Source organism: Scaptodrosophila lebanonensis, unplaced genomic scaffold, assembly GCF_003285725.1.
Source record: "Scaptodrosophila lebanonensis strain 11010-0011.00,11010-0021.00 unplaced genomic scaffold, SlebRS2 tig00000138-arrow-arrow-pilon, whole genome shotgun sequence".
Taxonomy (NCBI): Eukaryota; Metazoa; Arthropoda; class Insecta; order Diptera; family Drosophilidae; genus Scaptodrosophila; species Scaptodrosophila lebanonensis.
This window is the reverse complement of record NW_022060587.1, coordinates 1,460,284-1,478,589: the sequence shown is the minus strand read 5'-3', so window position 1 is coordinate 1,478,589 and position 18,306 is coordinate 1,460,284. Positions and strand designations below refer to the sequence as shown.

At 39.6% G+C, this 18,306-nt stretch overlaps 6 protein-coding genes across 9 annotated transcripts; 2 read left to right on the top strand and 4 right to left on the bottom strand.

Annotated features, from left to right (window-relative positions):
* Positions 1-6,211: 6,211 nt before the first annotated feature.
* LOC115629258 (28S ribosomal protein S30, mitochondrial) lies at positions 6,212-8,130 on the bottom strand. Its single transcript, XM_030525679.1, has 2 exons — positions 7,586-8,130; positions 6,212-7,524 (listed from the first exon to the last, which is right to left on the bottom strand). The coding sequence occupies exons 1-2, from the start codon at positions 8,083-8,085 to the stop codon at positions 6,297-6,299; spliced, it is 1,728 nt and encodes a 575-aa protein (XP_030381539.1). The 5' UTR covers positions 8,086-8,130; the 3' UTR covers positions 6,212-6,296.
* Positions 8,131-8,457: 327 nt separating this feature from the next.
* LOC115629230 (peptidoglycan-recognition protein LE) lies at positions 8,458-10,192 on the top strand. Its single transcript, XM_030525640.1, has 5 exons — positions 8,458-8,844; positions 8,922-9,230; positions 9,290-9,403; positions 9,501-9,565; positions 9,626-10,192. Exons 1-5 carry the CDS (start codon positions 8,601-8,603, stop codon positions 9,986-9,988), a joined length of 1,095 nt encoding a protein of 364 aa, XP_030381500.1. The 5' UTR covers positions 8,458-8,600; the 3' UTR covers positions 9,989-10,192.
* On the bottom strand, positions 10,086-11,524 carry LOC115629232 (protein stunted). 2 transcript variants are annotated; one of them, XM_030525644.1, is made up of 4 exons: positions 11,364-11,524; positions 11,088-11,218; positions 10,876-10,929; positions 10,086-10,310 (listed from the first exon to the last, which is right to left on the bottom strand). In XM_030525644.1, exons 1-3 carry the CDS (start codon positions 11,393-11,395, stop codon positions 10,916-10,918), a joined length of 177 nt encoding a protein of 58 aa, XP_030381504.1. In that variant the 5' UTR covers positions 11,396-11,524; the 3' UTR covers positions 10,086-10,310; positions 10,876-10,915. The 2 variants fall into 2 exon arrangements, with proteins under 2 accessions (XP_030381504.1, XP_030381503.1); XM_030525643.1 differs by lacking the exon at positions 10,876-10,929 and having other exon boundaries at positions 10,168-10,310.
* A 129-nt stretch (positions 11,525-11,653) lies between these two features.
* LOC115629229 (glycosyltransferase-like domain-containing protein 1-like) lies at positions 11,654-14,305 on the top strand. Its single transcript, XM_030525639.1, has 4 exons — positions 11,654-11,830; positions 11,927-12,021; positions 12,181-12,463; positions 12,563-14,305. Exons 1-4 carry the CDS (start codon positions 11,826-11,828, stop codon positions 13,311-13,313), a joined length of 1,134 nt encoding a protein of 377 aa, XP_030381499.1. The 5' UTR covers positions 11,654-11,825; the 3' UTR covers positions 13,314-14,305.
* LOC115629231 (abscission/NoCut checkpoint regulator) lies at positions 14,306-16,027 on the bottom strand. Its single transcript, XM_030525641.1, has 4 exons — positions 15,913-16,027; positions 15,587-15,834; positions 14,998-15,517; positions 14,306-14,935 (listed from the first exon to the last, which is right to left on the bottom strand). The coding sequence occupies exons 1-4, from the start codon at positions 15,958-15,960 to the stop codon at positions 14,663-14,665; spliced, it is 1,089 nt and encodes a 362-aa protein (XP_030381501.1). The 5' UTR covers positions 15,961-16,027; the 3' UTR covers positions 14,306-14,662.
* A 374-nt stretch (positions 16,028-16,401) lies between these two features.
* Positions 16,402-18,018, bottom strand: LOC115629277 (platelet-activating factor acetylhydrolase IB subunit beta homolog). Of its 3 annotated transcripts, none has more exons than XM_030525706.1 (3): positions 17,886-18,018; positions 17,369-17,809; positions 16,402-17,268 (listed from the first exon to the last, which is right to left on the bottom strand). In XM_030525706.1, exons 2-3 carry the CDS (start codon positions 17,762-17,764, stop codon positions 16,987-16,989), a joined length of 678 nt encoding a protein of 225 aa, XP_030381566.1. In that variant the 5' UTR covers positions 17,765-17,809; positions 17,886-18,018; the 3' UTR covers positions 16,402-16,986. The 3 variants fall into 3 exon arrangements, with proteins under 3 accessions (XP_030381566.1, XP_030381568.1, XP_030381569.1); XM_030525708.1 differs by having other exon boundaries at positions 17,369-17,804; positions 17,886-17,978; XM_030525709.1 differs by having other exon boundaries at positions 17,169-17,311.
* Positions 18,019-18,306: the final 288 nt, after the last annotated feature.

Sequence of the window (18,306 nt, the reverse complement as noted above, 5' to 3'; positions counted from 1 at the left end):
ATGCCATTAAATTTCATATTTGCTTTCACACATGCTTTACATACATAAGTACATACTTACAAGCACACACACACACACACACACACACACACAAGCCAATTAATGGTCGACGCATGCCGCAAATACATACAAAGAAACAAACAAGCATACACGCTCGCAAAAAGCAATTCAAATACAAGCTAAGCACAAGCACTGAGAGTGTAAAATCTGGGGCATTACTCACACAGAGACAGACAGACAAACAGACAGACAGACAGACAACAACAAGAACAAACAACTTGAACGAGAAAAGGGTAATTTTTTCCACACCTGTCCCCCCCAATTTATAAGGCACTTTATTTGAAATTAGTTCACAATTTTTTGTATGACAATGATCGATTTTGATAAACGTTTTACTGCTCTTTTGATTTTTATTACGAACTGCATTGAAAATGTATTTATTAAGCAAATGGTTTCATGCAACAAGTATTCAAGAAAGTGTAAACAAAATCAAATTGCGCACAGGTGGCTGATGATCTTCAGAGTTATTCTTGGGGCTTTGCCGATCTCTGCATTAAAAGCCACCCACCTGGATGCTCGAAGAAGAATCTCTCTCTGGCGCGACAACCCCCATCCCCCGCCCCCCACCCCCACCCACACCATCATGAGTTTCAGCACAAAACAAACAACAAATCATACAAAAGCAGGAGACAATCGCCTGAACAATATACTTGTATATCATTTTAAAAATAGTGCCAGAAACTAGCGGAATCGAATCTAATCGCATGACTTTCGTTTCACTTTTACTTTTGATTAGTTTCTTGAGCCCCAACCGCAGAACTACATACATACATAGTACACATGTATGTACTAGTGGGAGAAGAGGAGATAAATTAGCAAATGAGCAAATCAAAAATCGCAAAACTAAACTACATACATATTTGTAAAAGTCTTACTAATCTCAATGAGCACCTCAACTTTATTCGGTTTCCAAAAACGAAAACAAAACCAAGACAAGAAAAATAAAACAAAAGAACTTTTGATACAACAATTAATTGAAAACTGATACAAACTAAAAAGCGCAGTAGTAGTATGTACTCGTATTTGCAAAATCGCAATGCATCTGCGCATTTCAAGTACCAGCACATTGGACTTGGCTTAGTTCAACAAACTTGCTTAAATACTTGTAAATGCTTAGACCGATTAGGACGGCGCATGCACAGCACTGCACTGTACTTCACTGTACTCGTAAGTGTTTTTGTGTGTTACAGCAATCCTGTATTTACATACACACATACATACACACCTACATACAAGTATGTATGTACTTAGTATGCTTTCTCGTGTGGCTCTTATGCACTTAACTATCCACACAGACGAGTCATACATGCAGACATATGTACATACTTGTATGTATAAAGCAGGCTTCGCTCCGATTGGTGTGCATACAAGCAAGACACTGACATATGGTAAGTAGATGCAGGTACAGTCGCCGCAAAACATGCAACACACTGGCATGTATAGTATACAGACATACATATGTACACGCGCACGTATAAACTGTAAAGTGGACTTGAATCCATGCGACCAACCCGATCCCCACTGCCCAGTAATTCTTTGAATAGCTCCTTCTGTACTATATTTTCAATTAAATCCAAGCTGTCCAAAAAAAGATTATCTTCTCTATTTAGCTTCCTCATTGACTCTCCCAATAGTGTTATGATCTGTTGCCAAGGCCCATCTTGCCCATCCACACGGGAACCTGCTCGGTTCGACGGAATGCGATCTATACATAGTGCTTGACGTTTCGCGAGGAATATAAATATTTATAGTATATTTATTTATAATACTTGTATACCGTTTGCGAAGAATATTTGTGGAGTAAGCTCGTGTCAATATGGAAATAGAATACAAGTAGAAAAGAATTGTTGCCTCCAAAATGAGCCATCATTGTGGAAGAATGAAACTGAAGATTACAAAAATAAGCTCAATTTACCTTTTGTTGGTTTAATTCTGCGTGTTGCAGGCATGGTTCAAATCCCCAATTGCCCCATGAGTCCGATGGCGCTCTATTAAAAATGAACTTAGGTCTAGCCAAGTCGGAATATCGGCGTTGTCCTTTAAGGAATGCTTCGTCGGACAATTCCAATTGGTGGTGTCGATTTTGGATCGTGGTTTGGAGTTCCTTTAGAGCAGTCGCTGACTCTTGAGCTATAGGCTAACACAGTTGTGGCTCTGATGGCAATACAAATACTCATAACCCTCGCTTAACACGGGGGTTACGTTCCTCGAAAGCGTCGTGTTAGGCGAAATTGTGTTAAGCGAGACGAAAGTGAATTAAAGTAATACGCTTCTCTTTTAAACTTCTAACGACTTCTAGCGTGTAAGAACGAGGTTACAGCGTGTTAAAAGGGAAAAGATAGCAAATTTTAAACGTGTTAGACCGAGTTCGTGTTAAAGGAGGTCATGTTAAGCGAGGGCCATTCGCAATGATGTTCGCGAACAATGTTCGTATTGTCAGTGTCGAACAAATTCGACAAACAAATTCGCGTGTGTGTATATGCCCCATTTAGTAGTTTAACAGGCTTCTGCAATAATTTCGACTTGTCGATTATGCAGAGAACGCCTTTTTATAAAAAGGAACCATAGTATTGGTTGGCTCTTATGCAGTGCAATGCTTCAAGACCTTCAATAGGAAAACCAAGATTATGCTCGTTTTCTTCAAATATCCCTCTTTTCCTATTTCACCTTTGACAAGTTGCTAAGGACCCATAAAACTGTTCTCGCATGGGAACTAGAACAGAGCGCAGAGCTCTACTTATAGATGCTAATATCTATTTTCTTCTCTGCTCTTTGAACGTCAGTTAAACATTTACAGAATGCAGAAAACTTCGAATGCACGATTTTTCTAAATCCTTTTGTAATTACAGAGAGTAGAGTGTCCAAATTCTCGTTCCACTCATTTTCAATGCCAGACTAAATCAGTTTGAGCAGAAGGTGATGGAAGCCCCCTTGACCCTCTTCCCTGATCCTGGGCTGCACTATGGATCGTTAGAAGGTTAAAAGCATCTAGCAAATATCTAGCTCGCGCTGGCGAACTAAAACAAATTCTTAGCTATAAATGACACTTCATTTCTTGAGAATACCTTCTTGGATCCACAAAAGGATGACAGAGACAAAAATATCGAAATAACAGCCGTGCATCCGTTTCCGCATAAATTACACAGTTCTGCGAATTTAGTGCAAGATTTCAATACCCATTCCTATGCTTAGCAGAAATGAAAGTAATTCTAAAACGATCTGAGCGCATCGCGTCAAGTATAAAGTCAAGAAAGCTACAAAATACTAAAACTTGTTTTCTAAAATTCTTTAAAATACAAAGTGTTGTCTCTTTACAATCACAAAAAAGGATTTTCTTAAAAATTGTCTCTGTCTTTAGACCCATTGTATTAAGAGCGTGTGAAATTCTTCAGGGGTTTCTTCGTTTTTTTCAAACCAAAATCAAGTGGTTATCGCACTCGAGATCAGCACATTAATATTGAGAATTTACGATGCCCCTCAGTGACGATCAAATTTGTGAAATTTAATTAAAATTTGAGCTAAAGTGCAGTTCAAATATTTTCATTTCTGTCAATCTTTTGAAGGGACTTATCTACAGCACTTTCGAAGAGATGCACAGAACGCCCTGCAATTGGCAGATTAATTTAATATGGCCATTGAGAAACCGGGCTTAAATAGGTTTGGTTTACTTCTCCTATTCCTATTCAGAAACTTTACTTATGAGCCTTGTGCTTATTAAAAGTCCTCCTAAATGTGCTCCTGCACGTGACCGACCGTGTCGAGGGTTGGATAGAAAAAGTGCCCCTAAACTATAAAGACAACATTTGAAATACTGGACAGAGGGAAGTTCGGAGATTATAAGCATATGTACTAATGTATGTATGTATGTTTATAGATTGTACGCCAGCTTATGCTAAATGGCTGAGAGCGTAAACACCCCGATTTGCGATCCTTTTTCCACAAAGAATTGCTCAAATAACAGTGTGCCCGTTGTACTTGTATGAGGGGAAAAGCGACGATCGATGCGATGAATTTTAAGTTACCACAATTGCTTGCCTATTTGTTTAAGACAACTGTGTACATACTCGTATGTATGTACTACAAGTATATGTACATACTTATTATGTATGTATGACTTACTGTGAATAGCGAAGAGAGCGGGCGGCGAAAAATGATCGGCTTAGATTAAGTGTTGGGCATAGACATAGACTAGTGGTAAGAGAAACTTATAACGCAACCGAATAAAATTTCAAATTAAATTAAAGAATTAAACAAAAAGTGCAAAAGTAATCAATAAATAATTAAAAGGAAGGAAGGACAAGAAACTTGTTAAACTATATAGCATTTAAGAGAAGGACAAGCAAAACAATATGGTGCATAAACACTTCGAAAACGTGACAAACACACAAAAACAAGCAAAGAAACAAACAAACAAACAAACAAACAAACACACACACACTTGCAAGTTTAGATAAAAACGATGAATTAAACCAAAAAATAAGAAGAAGAAACTAAATTACAAACAATACTAGAATATTTGAATACACGAGCATATACCTACATAACATATACATACAAGTATATCCTTAAGAGCGCATGTTTAACAGAAAGTAATGAATAATACTCGTACATATTTCAATGAAATAGCCAAAAGGTAGCGACATTTGAAGACAATTTACAATAGAATAAAATTTAAGTGCTAGCTACGTTGAATATACCAATTTAATAACCATATTGTAGTCATACATAGTTGGGTTATCTATCTACGAGTGTCAGAAAAAATGGTCTGCCTCACTGCATCGGGAGCAACTCGAAGTAGTGCTAAGCAGACAACTTCGAGGCATCTACAACCAACCAAATCAAGAGCAAGAAATGTAGTTTCAATTCATTAGCATTCGACATACATTTAAAAAAAAATACTTTTATTATCATTTTATCGAATTGACAACTAAAAAGCTATTCAAAAAATTATTCCATCGAGTTATAGAACCCGAAATACCAATGAAATAAATTCTTCAATGCATACATAGTACATATGTTCTTAAGCAGTGGCTCCTCGCGACAATAATGGCAGGACTAAGCCAACCAGGACAACCAATTTGCACGCACAGTGAAGCCAGCAATGAAATGGTTTTCGAAGGCATTTGGTTTCTTAGCTTTCTCCCAATTCGGTTGTGTATCTGGCAAGGGATTGATTATCTGTTTCCTAATGTGATAATGACCAATTAATAGGCTTTGATGAACATTCATTGGTAAAGAGTTATAGCTAACTCCAACATTTACATACATACATATGTTTATTTAAATTTAATTCTCAGCCGCAATATCAATTATTAAGATCAGTGTTCCTCATTTTCTATTATTTTACTTGAGACGGAAGATGTCCCAACTGGGTGGAAGATATCGCCAGCTCCTAAAAGTATGCAATCATTTTTTCCTCCAAATAATTTCCCATGGAAATTTAGTACAGAAAAAGGAGTGGGACGCCATCATCTAGGATCTTGTAATGATAAACATTTTTGTTATTAATTAATTCAAAATATAATATCTGCAAACATAGTTATATCTACGAATGCTCACTAGTTCTGGACAATAAAATGACTGTACAGGTTTATGTATCAAAAATCTGATATTTTTACGAACAAGCCCATTTATAGCCGCACTACAATTATTTAACATGTCTACAACTGCATTGCTTCGAAAATGTTTTGGCATTATACAAATAGTCATTAAAAGGAATAAGCACATGGTTGTACTATAACAAATTATACCAAGTATTTATATAAAAAGACAATGGTTCTATAATTTTACAAAACAGGAACAAAATCAAAACAACATAAAGCCACAGACAGCTCGTAACGCAAGAAGCCAAAACGAAACAAAACCACAGTATATAGAAGACAAAATGCAAGCCAATATATATTTAAAAATATATATAAAGCAAATTTAAACAAACAAAACACAATAAATTGAAAGTTTAAAAAATCGAAAAGCTACTCGAAGCCAAAAATGTTAACTTAGTATATAAAAAAATCAAACAAGTAAGAAAAAATATGCAATTGATGAAATGTTTTAAACAAAAAAATGAAATTAACGAAAAAATAAAAATGAATTCAATAGAAAATACCGTGTTTTTACTTTTGAAACAAAACAAAAATATCACGCTGAGTAGTACTTGGACAAAGGCTTTTATTTCACTTTGTTGGCAACTAATTAGAAATAACAGGATTGTGACGCTTGGAAAAAGGCAGCCTAACTTAAGGGTAGTATGTCTTCTTGAAACGGCCCTCACGATTCTTTTTGCCGCCCGGTCGCACTTGGCGCGACACATACTCCTTGTCGTGCTGGTCTAGTGTGCGACGCCAGGGATTTATGTCCAGCTCAAAGAAACGACGTTTCGCCTCCATGGCACGTGTTTTGTTGTCGATTTTGTAAAGCTTCTCCCACATGTAGATCTCTGGCAGTTCCAAGTGACGCGGTCGCTTTGAAGCCAAATACTTGAATGTTTTTTCAAGAAATTCGCGCTTCTCTGGATCATCATAGTCGGCAACACGCCGCAGCGTCGGTCCACCTACATAGGGCTGCAGTTCATCAGCACTTCTTTGTACGTCGGGCGCATTAGTATAGAAACGGAACAGCTGCCGCAGTGTATCATCATTAAAGTCCACACACCTACCAGCCGATGTAATTTCTCCGTAGAGCGGCAGAGGTGCAGTGCCACGACAGAAATTTACACGCGGATTTTCATCCACATGCTTTCCATGTACCAACACCGTGTTCAGCTGATACTCATAGAAGCTCCACTCGCGCCCATTTGTGATTACAGTCTGTGTGTTCATCGGGTAGGTGAGCTCATTATACGTATTAAAGCCATTATAGTAAGCCTGCGCCAGCAGCCAGGCGTAGGAGGATTGAATGGCCAGGGCATGCAGTGCCTCCTGTAGATCCTGCAAGTCATTGGGATTAGGACGCAGCTGCAAACGAGCGCGCGATTGAAATGATAGGAATCCAAAATTAGGAGCATGAGCAGAAGGCCAATAGCCCGGGGTTATGACAGCATGCTGATATTTGGTTGGGTAGCCCAAAGTGCGTGCATCGTTGTTGAAGCGTGGCAGTTGCTGCGCCAACGCCGCATTCTCGCTTTCTTCTGCCGTTTTCCATGTGGGCAGTTGTTGGTGATGACGAAGTGCCATATACGGAGCCCCTGTGTACTGGACCATTCTATCAACCGTGTCGTTCGCATATTCCTTTTGCCATTCGCGCCCCTGCTTTGATTTCACAACATTCTTGGGCGGGTCCACACCCCCCACAACCCAGAACGCCTCGTGTCGCGGGTTGTAGTCCACTTCAATTTCATGCAGATGTGCATAATCGGCGATCAATGTTTGCAGCAAGACACGATTCAATTGTTCCAAAATAATCTGCGTTAGCTGGAGTTCACGGGTAACAGCATCAGGCGGTGTATCTAGGAGAGTTAGCTTATTTCTACCAAATAAAGAAAGCACTTGTTTAAAATTCGTACCCTTTCATTGAAACATTTTCGTACCTGTAATCGTCATGCGCTAATTCCACCGCATCAATCACATCCGCGCGTGCCGTCTTCACAAATGCCTCAAACTTGTCGTCTGCACCACCTTCCGCCGGCGGAACCGGTGCCGGTGCCGGCACCGGTGTCGGTGCCGATAGCTCTTCAAACGCAGTACGAGTGTAATGTTGGGTCAGGGGCAGTGCATTGTATGGAATCTTGGTATCAGTCAGGTCCACCACTTTGTAGCCGTAATAGCGCGGCATGTTTAGCTTGATTATTTTCTCCTCAATGGTGGGCACCTTGCGGATTTCTTCATGCCAATCAGTAGCTTCCTGCCTTTTGCGTGATTTAAAGTTGAGATCTCTAATTGGTGGATATTCTGGGGTGTCGGTGTATTCCGAGTGTGCGGTCTCGGAGAACGGCGATGTAAGCGACGGCTGCTGCAATGTAGCCAGATGGCGACGGCAAACAATAATCAACCGAGCCCGAAGCTGCTCTCCATGACGCAGCGCCAACATGTTGAGAAAAATAATAATGCAATACAGCTATTTCAATTAATTTAAAATGCTTAAGACTGGCAAAAAGCAAGCAGTGCCGTCGCCACTGCGAGGTTATGACATCGATGAACAGCTGTTCATATTTACTGGCGTTGCCACAGAAGGGCAAACATCGTTGCATCCCCGTTAGTTTAGTGCATCGTTATCGATTTCAAATCATCGATGGAAAAGCGCTCGCATTGTTTTATACGAGGGGAACTCTTTTGCGCATACATTAATAAATAAACATATTTTTTTCCAAAACATTCATTTTTTATTTGTTAAAGTTACATTTAAAGTATACATAAAGGCTTAAGAGTGCAGAACTGGCATACGATTTTAATATTAACGACAAAAAGATTTCGTACTTATCTTATCACGGAAACGCAGATTGTTGAGACTTATCGACAAAGTATATTTAACATATTTGATTGATAAACAAACAACATTGACGACGTCACACTGTCAACGCGTACGCAGAATTTGTCGCAAAAGTCATGTCCAGTATGCCCATCACGGCAGCCCTCAAGAAATTGGAACTAAGTAAGGAGCGTACAAGTGAATGGCTGGCTGCGCAGTCCGCTGCTGTGCTAGAGGATGAGCTTGAGTCATTAGCGGAGTCATCGGTGGTGGACAGTCTGGACGAATACGATTACACAGATCGTGAAGAGACAGACCAAGACAATGATGATGATGATGAAGACGAGGAAATTCACACGATTGCTTTGGGCACACAAACGAGTTAGTCAAAAAAAAGAATACAATATATTTATAATATTAACCGATATATGTATGTATATATATGCCCATGCCAATAGATGGACAGAAAGTTTCTATCATCGGCGATACCCTGCGCGATCTAATGAACTCAATCAACAGCGTTCAAACGGTGGGTAATGTGAACATAAGCAACTCCACCAATGTCCACATAGGCAATGTGACCAACATCAATGGGAATATACAGATCATTGCTGAAAGTCCGGCACGACAGCGCAAAGAACGACGCAAAGCGACGCAAGCCAAGTCCCAAAGTGATCATGAACAAGGCTCACGCCCCCGTAGCCCTGCGCTGGACGACGACTGCGGGGAGGAGCGTGTGAGACCCGATGCATTCATTTCCAGCCAGAGTGGGTATCACATTGACTGCAGAATGATGTCAAATTGATTGCTATATACTTATTTCCAGAATTTAAATTGCCCAAAGAACTCTGTGCAATCGTGCCCCGTCATTCTTGGCTGGCACAGAAGCCCGTTGAGGATCCACAGCCGTTGCAGCGACCCGTCAAATATGTAGTCATATGTAAGTATCCCGCCTAATATATTATGACATAATGTTTAGTAAGGTTAATGGGCTTGTTTATGATCACCTACCATCACCTCCCCCCGTTTTTCAACAGTACACACTGCCACGGAGAGCTCAGAGAAACGCGCCATTAACGTGCGCTTAATACGCGACATACAGGTGAGACAGCTGCGACGTGCCTCACCAATTACAAATTTCATCTTCCTATTTATATTGCAGTGCTTTCACATAGAGTCACGTGGATGGAATGATATCGCCTATAACTTTCTTATCGGCTGCGACGGCAATATTTACGAGGGTCGTGGATGGCAAACTGTTGGTGCTCACACCATGGGTTACAACAAAATTGCAATTGGTGTCAGTTTCATCGGCTGTTTCATGCGTGAATTGCCTTCAGCGGCTGCGCTGCTAATGTGCAAAAATCTGTTGGCACGTGGTGTCCAGGAGGGTCATATTGCAGCCGACTATAGACTCATTTGTCATTGCCAATGCAACTCGACGGAGAGTCCGGGCCGTCGCTTGTACGAAGAGATCCAAAGCTGGGACCATTTTTACAATATTGAACGTGAGGATCAGCAATAGTTTATAGGATTCACCAAATTCCTATGCATTTAATGCAAATGGGCTTATTTAATAACTTAATACCTTCATTGGTGATGTTTTCGGACAAATAACTGAATTGGCTTTCCTAATTACCTTTGTTTTTAAACGTTTATGTTTATCTATGTCGTTCTATACTAATTATTAATAAATAAAAAATGTTTTTTACGGATTTTTCACATTTAATTTGATGTAATTTTAAACTATGGAAACAACTTTAAATTTGCCGCTGGAGCGCTTTTGTGGTTGTTGTTTCGAGCGCCATTTTAAGATGAAGTCTAAGATTCCGATTGGGTTTGGCGTGCTGCGGATAAAAACAACAAAAATTAAATCATTGCTATTAGGAAAATTCATAGTTAATAACGTTGTGCGATCTATTTTCATATGGTTTTATACTAAAAATGTGTCCAAAACGACGCTTCTTCGAATAAGTAGCCGATATAAAAATTAGCTCAGCACAACTATTTCTTTTTACATTAATACATATATAAACACATTTTTGTCAAGGCTTTAATCACTTAGAAGGTATATGCATATAGTGGCGGGGCCCATCAAAGACTTGAGATTGGCCAGATTACAGAACCAAGTAGTTATTGAACGTGCATGCGAAGTTGTTATTAGTGATTTTTGGGACGAGGTTTGGATTTCAGTTAGATAAACAATTTTTAAAGCGAAGCAATAAGAAAATCACATGTAAGGGGTCAGTTTGACTTGTGTTGGATTTAAAGTTTGGTCAAACTATTAAATATACATTGTTACATATGTGTTATCTTATATTTAGACAAGATTAGTGGGCGACAATAGCCGCTTATACATGGGTTGCATGGGTTTGTAGACAGCAGAAACATTTCGGGCAAGCATTAACTTACAACGTTCTAAAAGTTTCTTTTACTTTGTAGATAGAAGACATTATTCTTTTAGATCTGGAATACACATAAAAAATAGTGTAAAGTGGATACTAAAGAAAGAGTACATCTAAAGAATGTATAAAGATTGACCAGCCGATGAGCAAAGGTTTTGAAAAAAGCACCTTATTCAGTGTCCTGCAAGTCGCGATGAAATAACGAATGGATATACTTACGCGCTGGCTTGCCGTTGGCCCATGGTGTGAACTTCACATGGCTATCGTTACGTTTGGCGGCGTCGGCACGCAATTCTGTGCGAAGAGCTTCACGCAGCACACGGGCAGCAATATTGGAGTATTGAATGTAGCTGCAATTGAATAATCGCAACATTATTCAGGATATGACTCCAAGATGCAACAAACACAAATTACGTAATTTGCAATATGTGCGTTTACGCACAGCATATTGCCGTTGCAATGTAAGTCTTTATAGCAAACACGATTAGTACTTACGTAATTCCGACTGCTCTCCAAGCGTTAGTCATTTTGGTAGAATTATTATTGAAAAATGCCTCTTAATGAACAAAATGAACAACTTTATCTGCTGCGTGCGCCTTTTTCAGCCTTTGAGGTTGAGACGATGACGATACACAACGAGCTATCTGTCAGTCGAGCAACTGCTATCGATATTTATTCTTGCCAATGCAGAGCTGTAACTGCCAGCCTGTGCCAACGATACCTCGATACTATTTATTCAAAACACACTTCTTTATTTGTGTTTTGTCTCACTTGCACATGGATTGGCATTGTTGTTTAACACTGCTCGATTAGATGGGTCCAATTGGACCTTTTTATATTTCCAATACCAACAATAATAATATTTCAGAAAACATGTGCTAACAATAAAGTTAAAGTTGACGACTTTCTTCAAATTGCGCCTTTGCAACGTGATGCGGCATTTAAAATAACCACAAAATGTGGTAAGTTGTCGACAAATGCACGTTGAAAATGCCCAAGCACGATTAAAGGTTAAATTAAACGCATTTCATCAATTGCACAACGTTTTTGGGAGCCAGCGCTGTCAGAGACATGTCTGCCAAGCCGCCTATATTAATTATTGAGCCATTCTATGGTGGCAGCCACAAGCAGCTCATAGACACCTTGGTGGAATGTAAGTAGCGGGGGATGGGGTGGAGGCATAGCCAAACATCACAATTCATTGTCATTGGCACATGCAGCCACTGCCGTTGTTCTTAGTGTTGCTGTTGCTTCTTTGTTTCCGCTACGGCAGTAGCTCTTGACAATTGAAAGTTTCTTTGACTCTCCTTAGGTCTCAATTTGGCCGACTATGAAATCTTCAGTCTTCCTGCAAAGAAATGGCACTGGCGGGCGCGCACATCTGCCCTTTATTTCTCACAGCTGATACCGCCGGAACATGAGTACAAAGTGCTCTTCACAAGCTCTGTGCTCAACCTAGCCGAACTGTTGGGCGTGCGTCCCGATCTGGTAACGTGTCGCAAAATAGTCTACTTTCATGAAAATCAACTTGTGTATCCAGTGCGCGAGGTTAAGGAACGCGATTGTCAGTACGGACTAAACCAGATACTCACATGGTACATATGATCTGTCATATATTATTGCAGTTTTAATTTATATATGTACATACATATATGCACATTTATGCATGTACATATATAATATGTCATTCGCAGTTTGGCGGCCGACATTGTGCTCTTCAATTCGAATTTTAATCGCACGTCCTTCCTGGATAATGTGCAGCCATTTCTTAACATACAGCCGGACATCAAACTTAAGCATATACGGGAGCGAATCGAAAAGAAATGCGAGGTGCTTTATTATCCCATCAAATTCCATGCCTTCCCCAATAAGCGACACATCATGGATGCGGACATGAATGCGGGCATACATGAAGAGCCCAACTGCTTGCATTTGATTTGGCCACATCGTTGGGAGCACGACAAGAATCCCAAACTGCTGGTGGAGGTGTTGCTTGAATTAAAGAAGCGACAAGTGGACTTCAAGGTGACAATCTGTGGCGAGAGTTTTCAGGCTGTGCCAGAAGCATTCGAAGGCATACAGGAAAAGTTGGGCACCAAGCTAATCAATTTCGGTTATCTAACACGTGAGAAATACATAAAGACGTTGCTCACGGGAGATGTGGTTATTTCGACGGCCGGCCATGAATTCTATGGCGTGGCCATGCTAGAAGCCACCTATTGCGGCTGCATGCCTATTGCCCCCAACAAACTGGTCTATCCGGAAATCTATCCAAAGGAGAATCTGTACAATACATCAAATTCATTAATCAAAATGCTCTACAACTGGTGCCGTAATCCTGAAGTCTTTCGAAAGCATCGCGATAAGTTTTTCGACTATTTTACATTTGATCGGTATTCGGCGCAACATTTGGTGCCCAAGTATTTGGACAAAATGCGCATATAGTTCGAATCCATCAGCATCCGTATAAAATAAGTTTCATGCATATACCGAATTCCGATTTCACGTTCAGAATGTCGATATAATAACTAGCTTTTATACAAAATGAATTGTTGTTAATTAGGACTACTTGTTTTTAGATATCGAAAATGGAAGCGGAATTCGGATAATGCACAAACGTGGTAAAGGCGATAATTCCAGTTGCTGTTCTGTGCAATAAGCGCGAATTTAGGTTGTAAGAGGAAGGAAAGCGTCCAGCGACAAGCATAACTGACCAATTTATGATATAGTTGATACATATATACATATACTTTGTATATAACGCGTGCTACATATGTACATATGTACATGCCAGGCAGCATAGATAAAGAGTACTCTTTATATTCATAAATATATACATATATTAGTACATATAGTGTTATAGTGGCCCCTGTTTGCCCCAGAATCAAATGTGCAATAGATTACGTCTATACACATCAGGAATATAGTGCCCATACATGCAAGATACATATTATGTATAGTATGCATGTATAATGTTTTATTGGCCGTATCTTATATAACACAACGCTTACAATTACATGCATGCATACACATGTATCTACATATATAAACAATTGCGATTTTTCCGGGCTTTATATAAAATAGGCCCCATATTGAAACTGACACTGATTTGATTCTTTATTCATTCAATTTTTGCAAAATGTAACTTTAGTTAACAGTCCCTTTTCAATTGCTAGTTAATTGTTGCAATGTTTTTTACTCAATAGTTATTAATGTAAGAGAACCAGAAGCCATGAATCTGAAGCCCTTAGCTGATGAATGCGTTTGTTATCTGAAACACCACAGCATTGTGCCGTTGGTTGCATTTCGTTTTCGAAACATCTATAATGTTGAACATAATGCCATTAGTGATGAATGCCTTTGTAAGGAATTTTTAGCTATTACCCATTTTAATATTTTCTACTTTATACTTTAAAATAGACATAACAAAATAACAATTATGCAAAACAGTTTTATTCTTGTGGTTAACAATTTTGCTCACATCTACACTGAAATATCCGTTTCAGAGATTCGTGCTGTAATATTTGCTGCGAAAAAAGAAACTTCGCATGAACTGACACACACACCTTAAATAATTAATTTTATGACTATGGCATTTAATAGCCTGTAAACATATTTAACATAAATTTGATTAAAATCAAGTTTTGGACTGTAGCTTATACATACATACATACATATATACGCATATTATCGTACACATTTAACTTTGTATATGTATGTAATGCGAAACTGAAAAATAGCATCATGTGTCAAATTTCTGCAACGCTTTTCACAATGAGTCGTCGTAGATTTCCTCAAAAGTGATTTTCCTTAAATTTCGGAGGTGCGCTATATTTCTCTTTCTCATGCGCACGATATTCCTCATCATCGTCATGACAGTCACGGAAGCATTGCGCACAAAAGAGTTCACCGTCGCAACCCCGACAGCGAAAAACAGCATCTTCGTTGCAAATATTGCACCAAGGCAGCTCCTCAGTTTCAGTCGAGGGTGTGGGCACTGGTATGCTATTGGCCAACTCTGTTTCTAGTTCATTGGCCGCAACTGGCAAACGCGCTTCAGCAAAATACTGCATAAAAAAGAATAAATGAGATGGCAATAGAGATTGGACGGGTACTGATTTTGTCCTACCTTGTCCATAATCTTTTTAAGTGTAGTTTGCTCGTCCTCCTCGGCTTCATTATCACTAGGAGTGTTGGTATCTGGTGAATAGACTGGCCCGCCTGTTGCGATTGCTGTGCTCCCTTCGATTGGCGCATCACGCAACGCCCGCAAGCGACGCTCAATATCCGAAATAGCATCATTGCGTTCATGCTCTATGCGTTGATCAATTTGCGTCTCGCCCAAAAACTGTTCTAAAAGATCTTTCATTTTCTCCTGATCGGTTCTTTTGTCTGTCGATAGCAACAAATCTTTCTTGTCGTAGTTCTTCTGGTGCGGCATTCCACTTAAATTGGACAATCGCGCACGTATTTCGTCGTCTGTGGACTCAACAGCCTTAAGATTTTGCAACCGTGTGCTTATTGCGCTATCAAGATTTTCGTCAATATCCTCGGCGGCTGTGGAATGTACTCTAGTTGGATTGGTGTCAGGTGTTACGCTGCTAATAGGCGCCAGGACAGCGGCCAGTTCCTCAGAGGGTAGCACATTGCTAAATTGCAATTGGAAAAAAGTATTTATAGAAACATGTTGTGTACAAATTTAATAATCTGGGACTTACTCAAAGAGTGCATCAGCCGCCTCTGCGTCATGTGTTGTGGCGCCTTTAGGTGGCGTTCGCTTGACCAGCTCCCCCGGCAACGCCTCACAATCAATGACTTTCTCAGCCTCAGCACTAGCTTGCTGCTTATTTAGTTTGTCAAAGCAGATTAGACAGACGTTCAGCACTTTGCCACCCTGGCGTGGCACTGGCATTGGCCGCTTCAGACATTTGGCGCAGTAGGAATATCCACAATTGGGACAACCGTACTACATAAAAAGATAATCTTAGCCATGTATGACTAATCCTAATCTTATTGCCACTGATTACAATTACTCATCACTTACCTCTTTGCAGAACAGTCCATATTTGCGGCTGCAGCCGAAGCAACTCATCTTGGACCAATGCACTAATTGAATTTGGACCAATTAATTATGTTACTAGAAATTTTGAACGGGAAATAAACAAAGATTACTAATTCTAACTGGAATTTAAGCGGGGGCATGTCAACTTGTTTTAACGTTTCACGACAGCTATCAATGCTTACGATGTCCCGATAACAATTTATCGGAAAGCTACATTTTAAAACGCTGAAAATCTTTATAATTCTTTGTATTTTCGTTTTAAGACTTCATTGCTTATGTGCAAATTTTGTTCTCTATGCAATGTCAAAAAAATTGCAATTTTAAGTTGAGTTACCAGTGCAACGTTTAAGCAACAATCACACATAAAACCCTTACATTTTGGGCCTCAATATCGACCAGCTGGCTAAATATTTAATTCCTTGAGCAACACTTTAAAGATTCGACGTTACCATTATAAAACAGCTATTGCGATTCGCCGGATTTGGAGTTTATTAATGAGTCGCAGCTAAATTTAGGCAACGAAATTGCTTTAAAAGAGCTCACAACAATATGTACATCACGTTTTGCTATCTAGCATTAATGCCAATGTGTTGTGTGTTGTTGCAGACGTGATCAGTTCTGCGATCTCACTTCTTCTGTTCTTGTGTCATAACTTAACATAAACACACACAGATTTACGCTTTAAAAATTTTCAGTGTATATATGTTATTATTACAATAGGTATGCTTATGAGTTTAATTTTAAGTTTATAACTATTGAAGAGCAGAGGGGAATGTTCATCTTTTGATTGCTACCGTGAAGCTAATACATAAGAACAATCTCGAAATGTACGACTTTTTAGCTTAAGTATCAATATAGAGCGGAATTACACTGAAGTACATGCGGTATAAATATGACAATTGATTAAGGAAACTTGCGTTTTTCATTTGGAAATCCATCTCTATGCGCTGCACATCAAGCTTTCGTTATTTTTTTTTTTTTAGAAATGCATTGGTAGAATACTTGTTAATTCAATCTTTGTAGTTGGGTTGTTTAATTGAGTGGACTTTAACCATTCTATTCGGATGGCGTGAGATCGCGTTCCAATTCATTTTCATTGAGAATTTGGGAGAGCAAGTCATGCAATGGTTCCAAAATTTTCTTGGCGCCTGTGTTAGTTAGATTTTTGTAGTCGAACATATCATGATGACTGATACTGCCGTCCCCTTGCACTAGACCCTTGTCAATGGTAACGGTCTGTACGCGGTCCATGCCTTTGGTCTGCTCCCTGATGAATTCATTGACCTTAGCGTTTTTATCACGCAACGCATTTGGCTGCTGCCCGCGAGGTAGCAGTGACTGAAAATGCACAAAGAGGCACCAATTTCATTTGCATAAATACCTACATACATATATATATATAAGGATTTGATTTTGTGTAACTGTTTTTACTGCTTACTGGTATTAGAATGTAGGCCCCGGGCAATTTTTCGCGAATTTTCTTCACACACGCCAGCACTCCCTCGGTCACTTCAGCGGCGCTGTTATTCACATTGTTAGTCCCCACATGCAACACTACAATTTTAGGATTAACGTTGTCTAGCGCTCCATTTTCGATGCGCCACAGCACATGCTCTGTGCAATCGTCGCGTATGCTAAAGTTAAGGCAGTGGAGTGGTGCAAAATATTGATTCCACGTCTCGGTATCCTGCAACGTCTCAAATATGCAATCGCCTAAGAATATCACATCTGGATCCTTTTCACGGCAATCCGAGATGAAGCGGCGATGTATGCTCTGCCAGCGCTTGTCGCCGTCAACATCGGCAACGGGTGTGGGCACAGCGCAGGGATTCATGATGTGGGTGATAATGATACAGCATGCAGCAAGATGCACGCTAGACTGTGCGAAAAACAATACAACAGCTCGCTGTTAGTAACTTAATACTTAATGCTTTATTGCCACAGCTGTTCCTCACCTATTCTATGTTGTGATGTGTGTTGCCACCGCTGTCTGGAGTACGCACAGGCTCGTGCAAAAGATGAAAATAGTGCAACAAAAAGAATAATTAACAATACAAAACAGCAGCGGCGTTCCGTGTGCAAGCCCTGTCAACTTGTGTGTAACTCCTGAGAGCAGGGTCGTAATAATAAAAGCTGCATAGATATCGATAGTTTCGAGCCAATATACATACATATGTAATAACAAATAGACAGTTGCAAAAAAAGGGTATTCCTGATTGTTGATCTAAGATTTGATTTTTATTTAGCAGATCAGATGTTAAAACCCAAAATGCGACACACAATAAAAATAACGCGGGACAATTTAAACAAATTGTTAAAAGCCGCGCCAAATGAATCTTCAAAATCGATTTTATCTAGGCTGTTTAACTGTTGTTT

Excerpts from the sequence above, each read along its gene's own strand:
- LOC115629258 (XM_030525679.1), bottom strand. The coding sequence starts at position 8,085 with ATGTTGGCGCTGCGTCATGGAGAGCAGCTTCGGGCTCGGTTGATTATT. Across the intron at positions 7,525-7,585 it reads TTAGCGCATGACGATTACAG|AAATAAGCTAACTCTCCTAG; the intron begins GTACGAAAATGT and ends TTTATTTGGTAG.
- LOC115629230 (XM_030525640.1), top strand. The coding sequence starts at position 8,601 with ATGTCCAGTATGCCCATCACGGCAGCCCTCAAGAAATTGGAACTAAGT. Across the intron at positions 9,231-9,289 it reads TGCATTCATTTCCAGCCAGA|AATTTAAATTGCCCAAAGAA; the intron begins GTGGGTATCACA and ends ACTTATTTCCAG. Across the intron at positions 9,404-9,500 it reads CGTCAAATATGTAGTCATAT|TACACACTGCCACGGAGAGC; the intron begins GTAAGTATCCCG and ends GTTTTTCAACAG.
- LOC115629232 (XM_030525643.1), bottom strand. The coding sequence starts at position 11,395 with ATGACTAACGCTTGGAGAGCAGTCGGAATTAC. Across the intron at positions 11,219-11,363 it reads TGGAGAGCAGTCGGAATTAC|CTACATTCAATACTCCAATA; the intron begins GTAAGTACTAAT and ends ATTCAATTGCAG. Across the intron at positions 10,311-11,087 it reads GGCCAACGGCAAGCCAGCGC|CACGCCAAACCCAATCGGAA; the intron begins GTAAGTATATCC and ends TTTTATCCGCAG.
- LOC115629229 (XM_030525639.1), top strand. Across the intron at positions 12,022-12,180 it reads CATAGACACCTTGGTGGAAT|GTCTCAATTTGGCCGACTAT; the intron begins GTAAGTAGCGGG and ends GACTCTCCTTAG. Across the intron at positions 12,464-12,562 it reads CTAAACCAGATACTCACATG|TTTGGCGGCCGACATTGTGC; the intron begins GTACATATGATC and ends TGTCATTCGCAG.
- LOC115629231 (XM_030525641.1), bottom strand. The coding sequence starts at position 15,960 with ATGAGTTGCTTCGGCTGCAGCCGCAAATATGGACTGTTCTGCAAAGAG. Across the intron at positions 15,835-15,912 it reads ATGGACTGTTCTGCAAAGAG|TACGGTTGTCCCAATTGTGG; the intron begins GTAAGTGATGAG and ends CTTTTTATGTAG. Across the intron at positions 14,936-14,997 it reads TTAAAAAGATTATGGACAAG|TATTTTGCTGAAGCGCGTTT; the intron begins GTAGGACAAAAT and ends TTTTTTATGCAG.
- LOC115629277 (XM_030525706.1), bottom strand. The coding sequence starts at position 17,764 with ATGAATCCCTGCGCTGTGCCCACACCCGTTGCCGATGTTGACGGCGAC. Across the intron at positions 17,269-17,368 it reads GGGCCTACATTCTAATACCA|TCACTGCTACCTCGCGGGCA; the intron begins GTAAGCAGTAAA and ends GTGCATTTTCAG.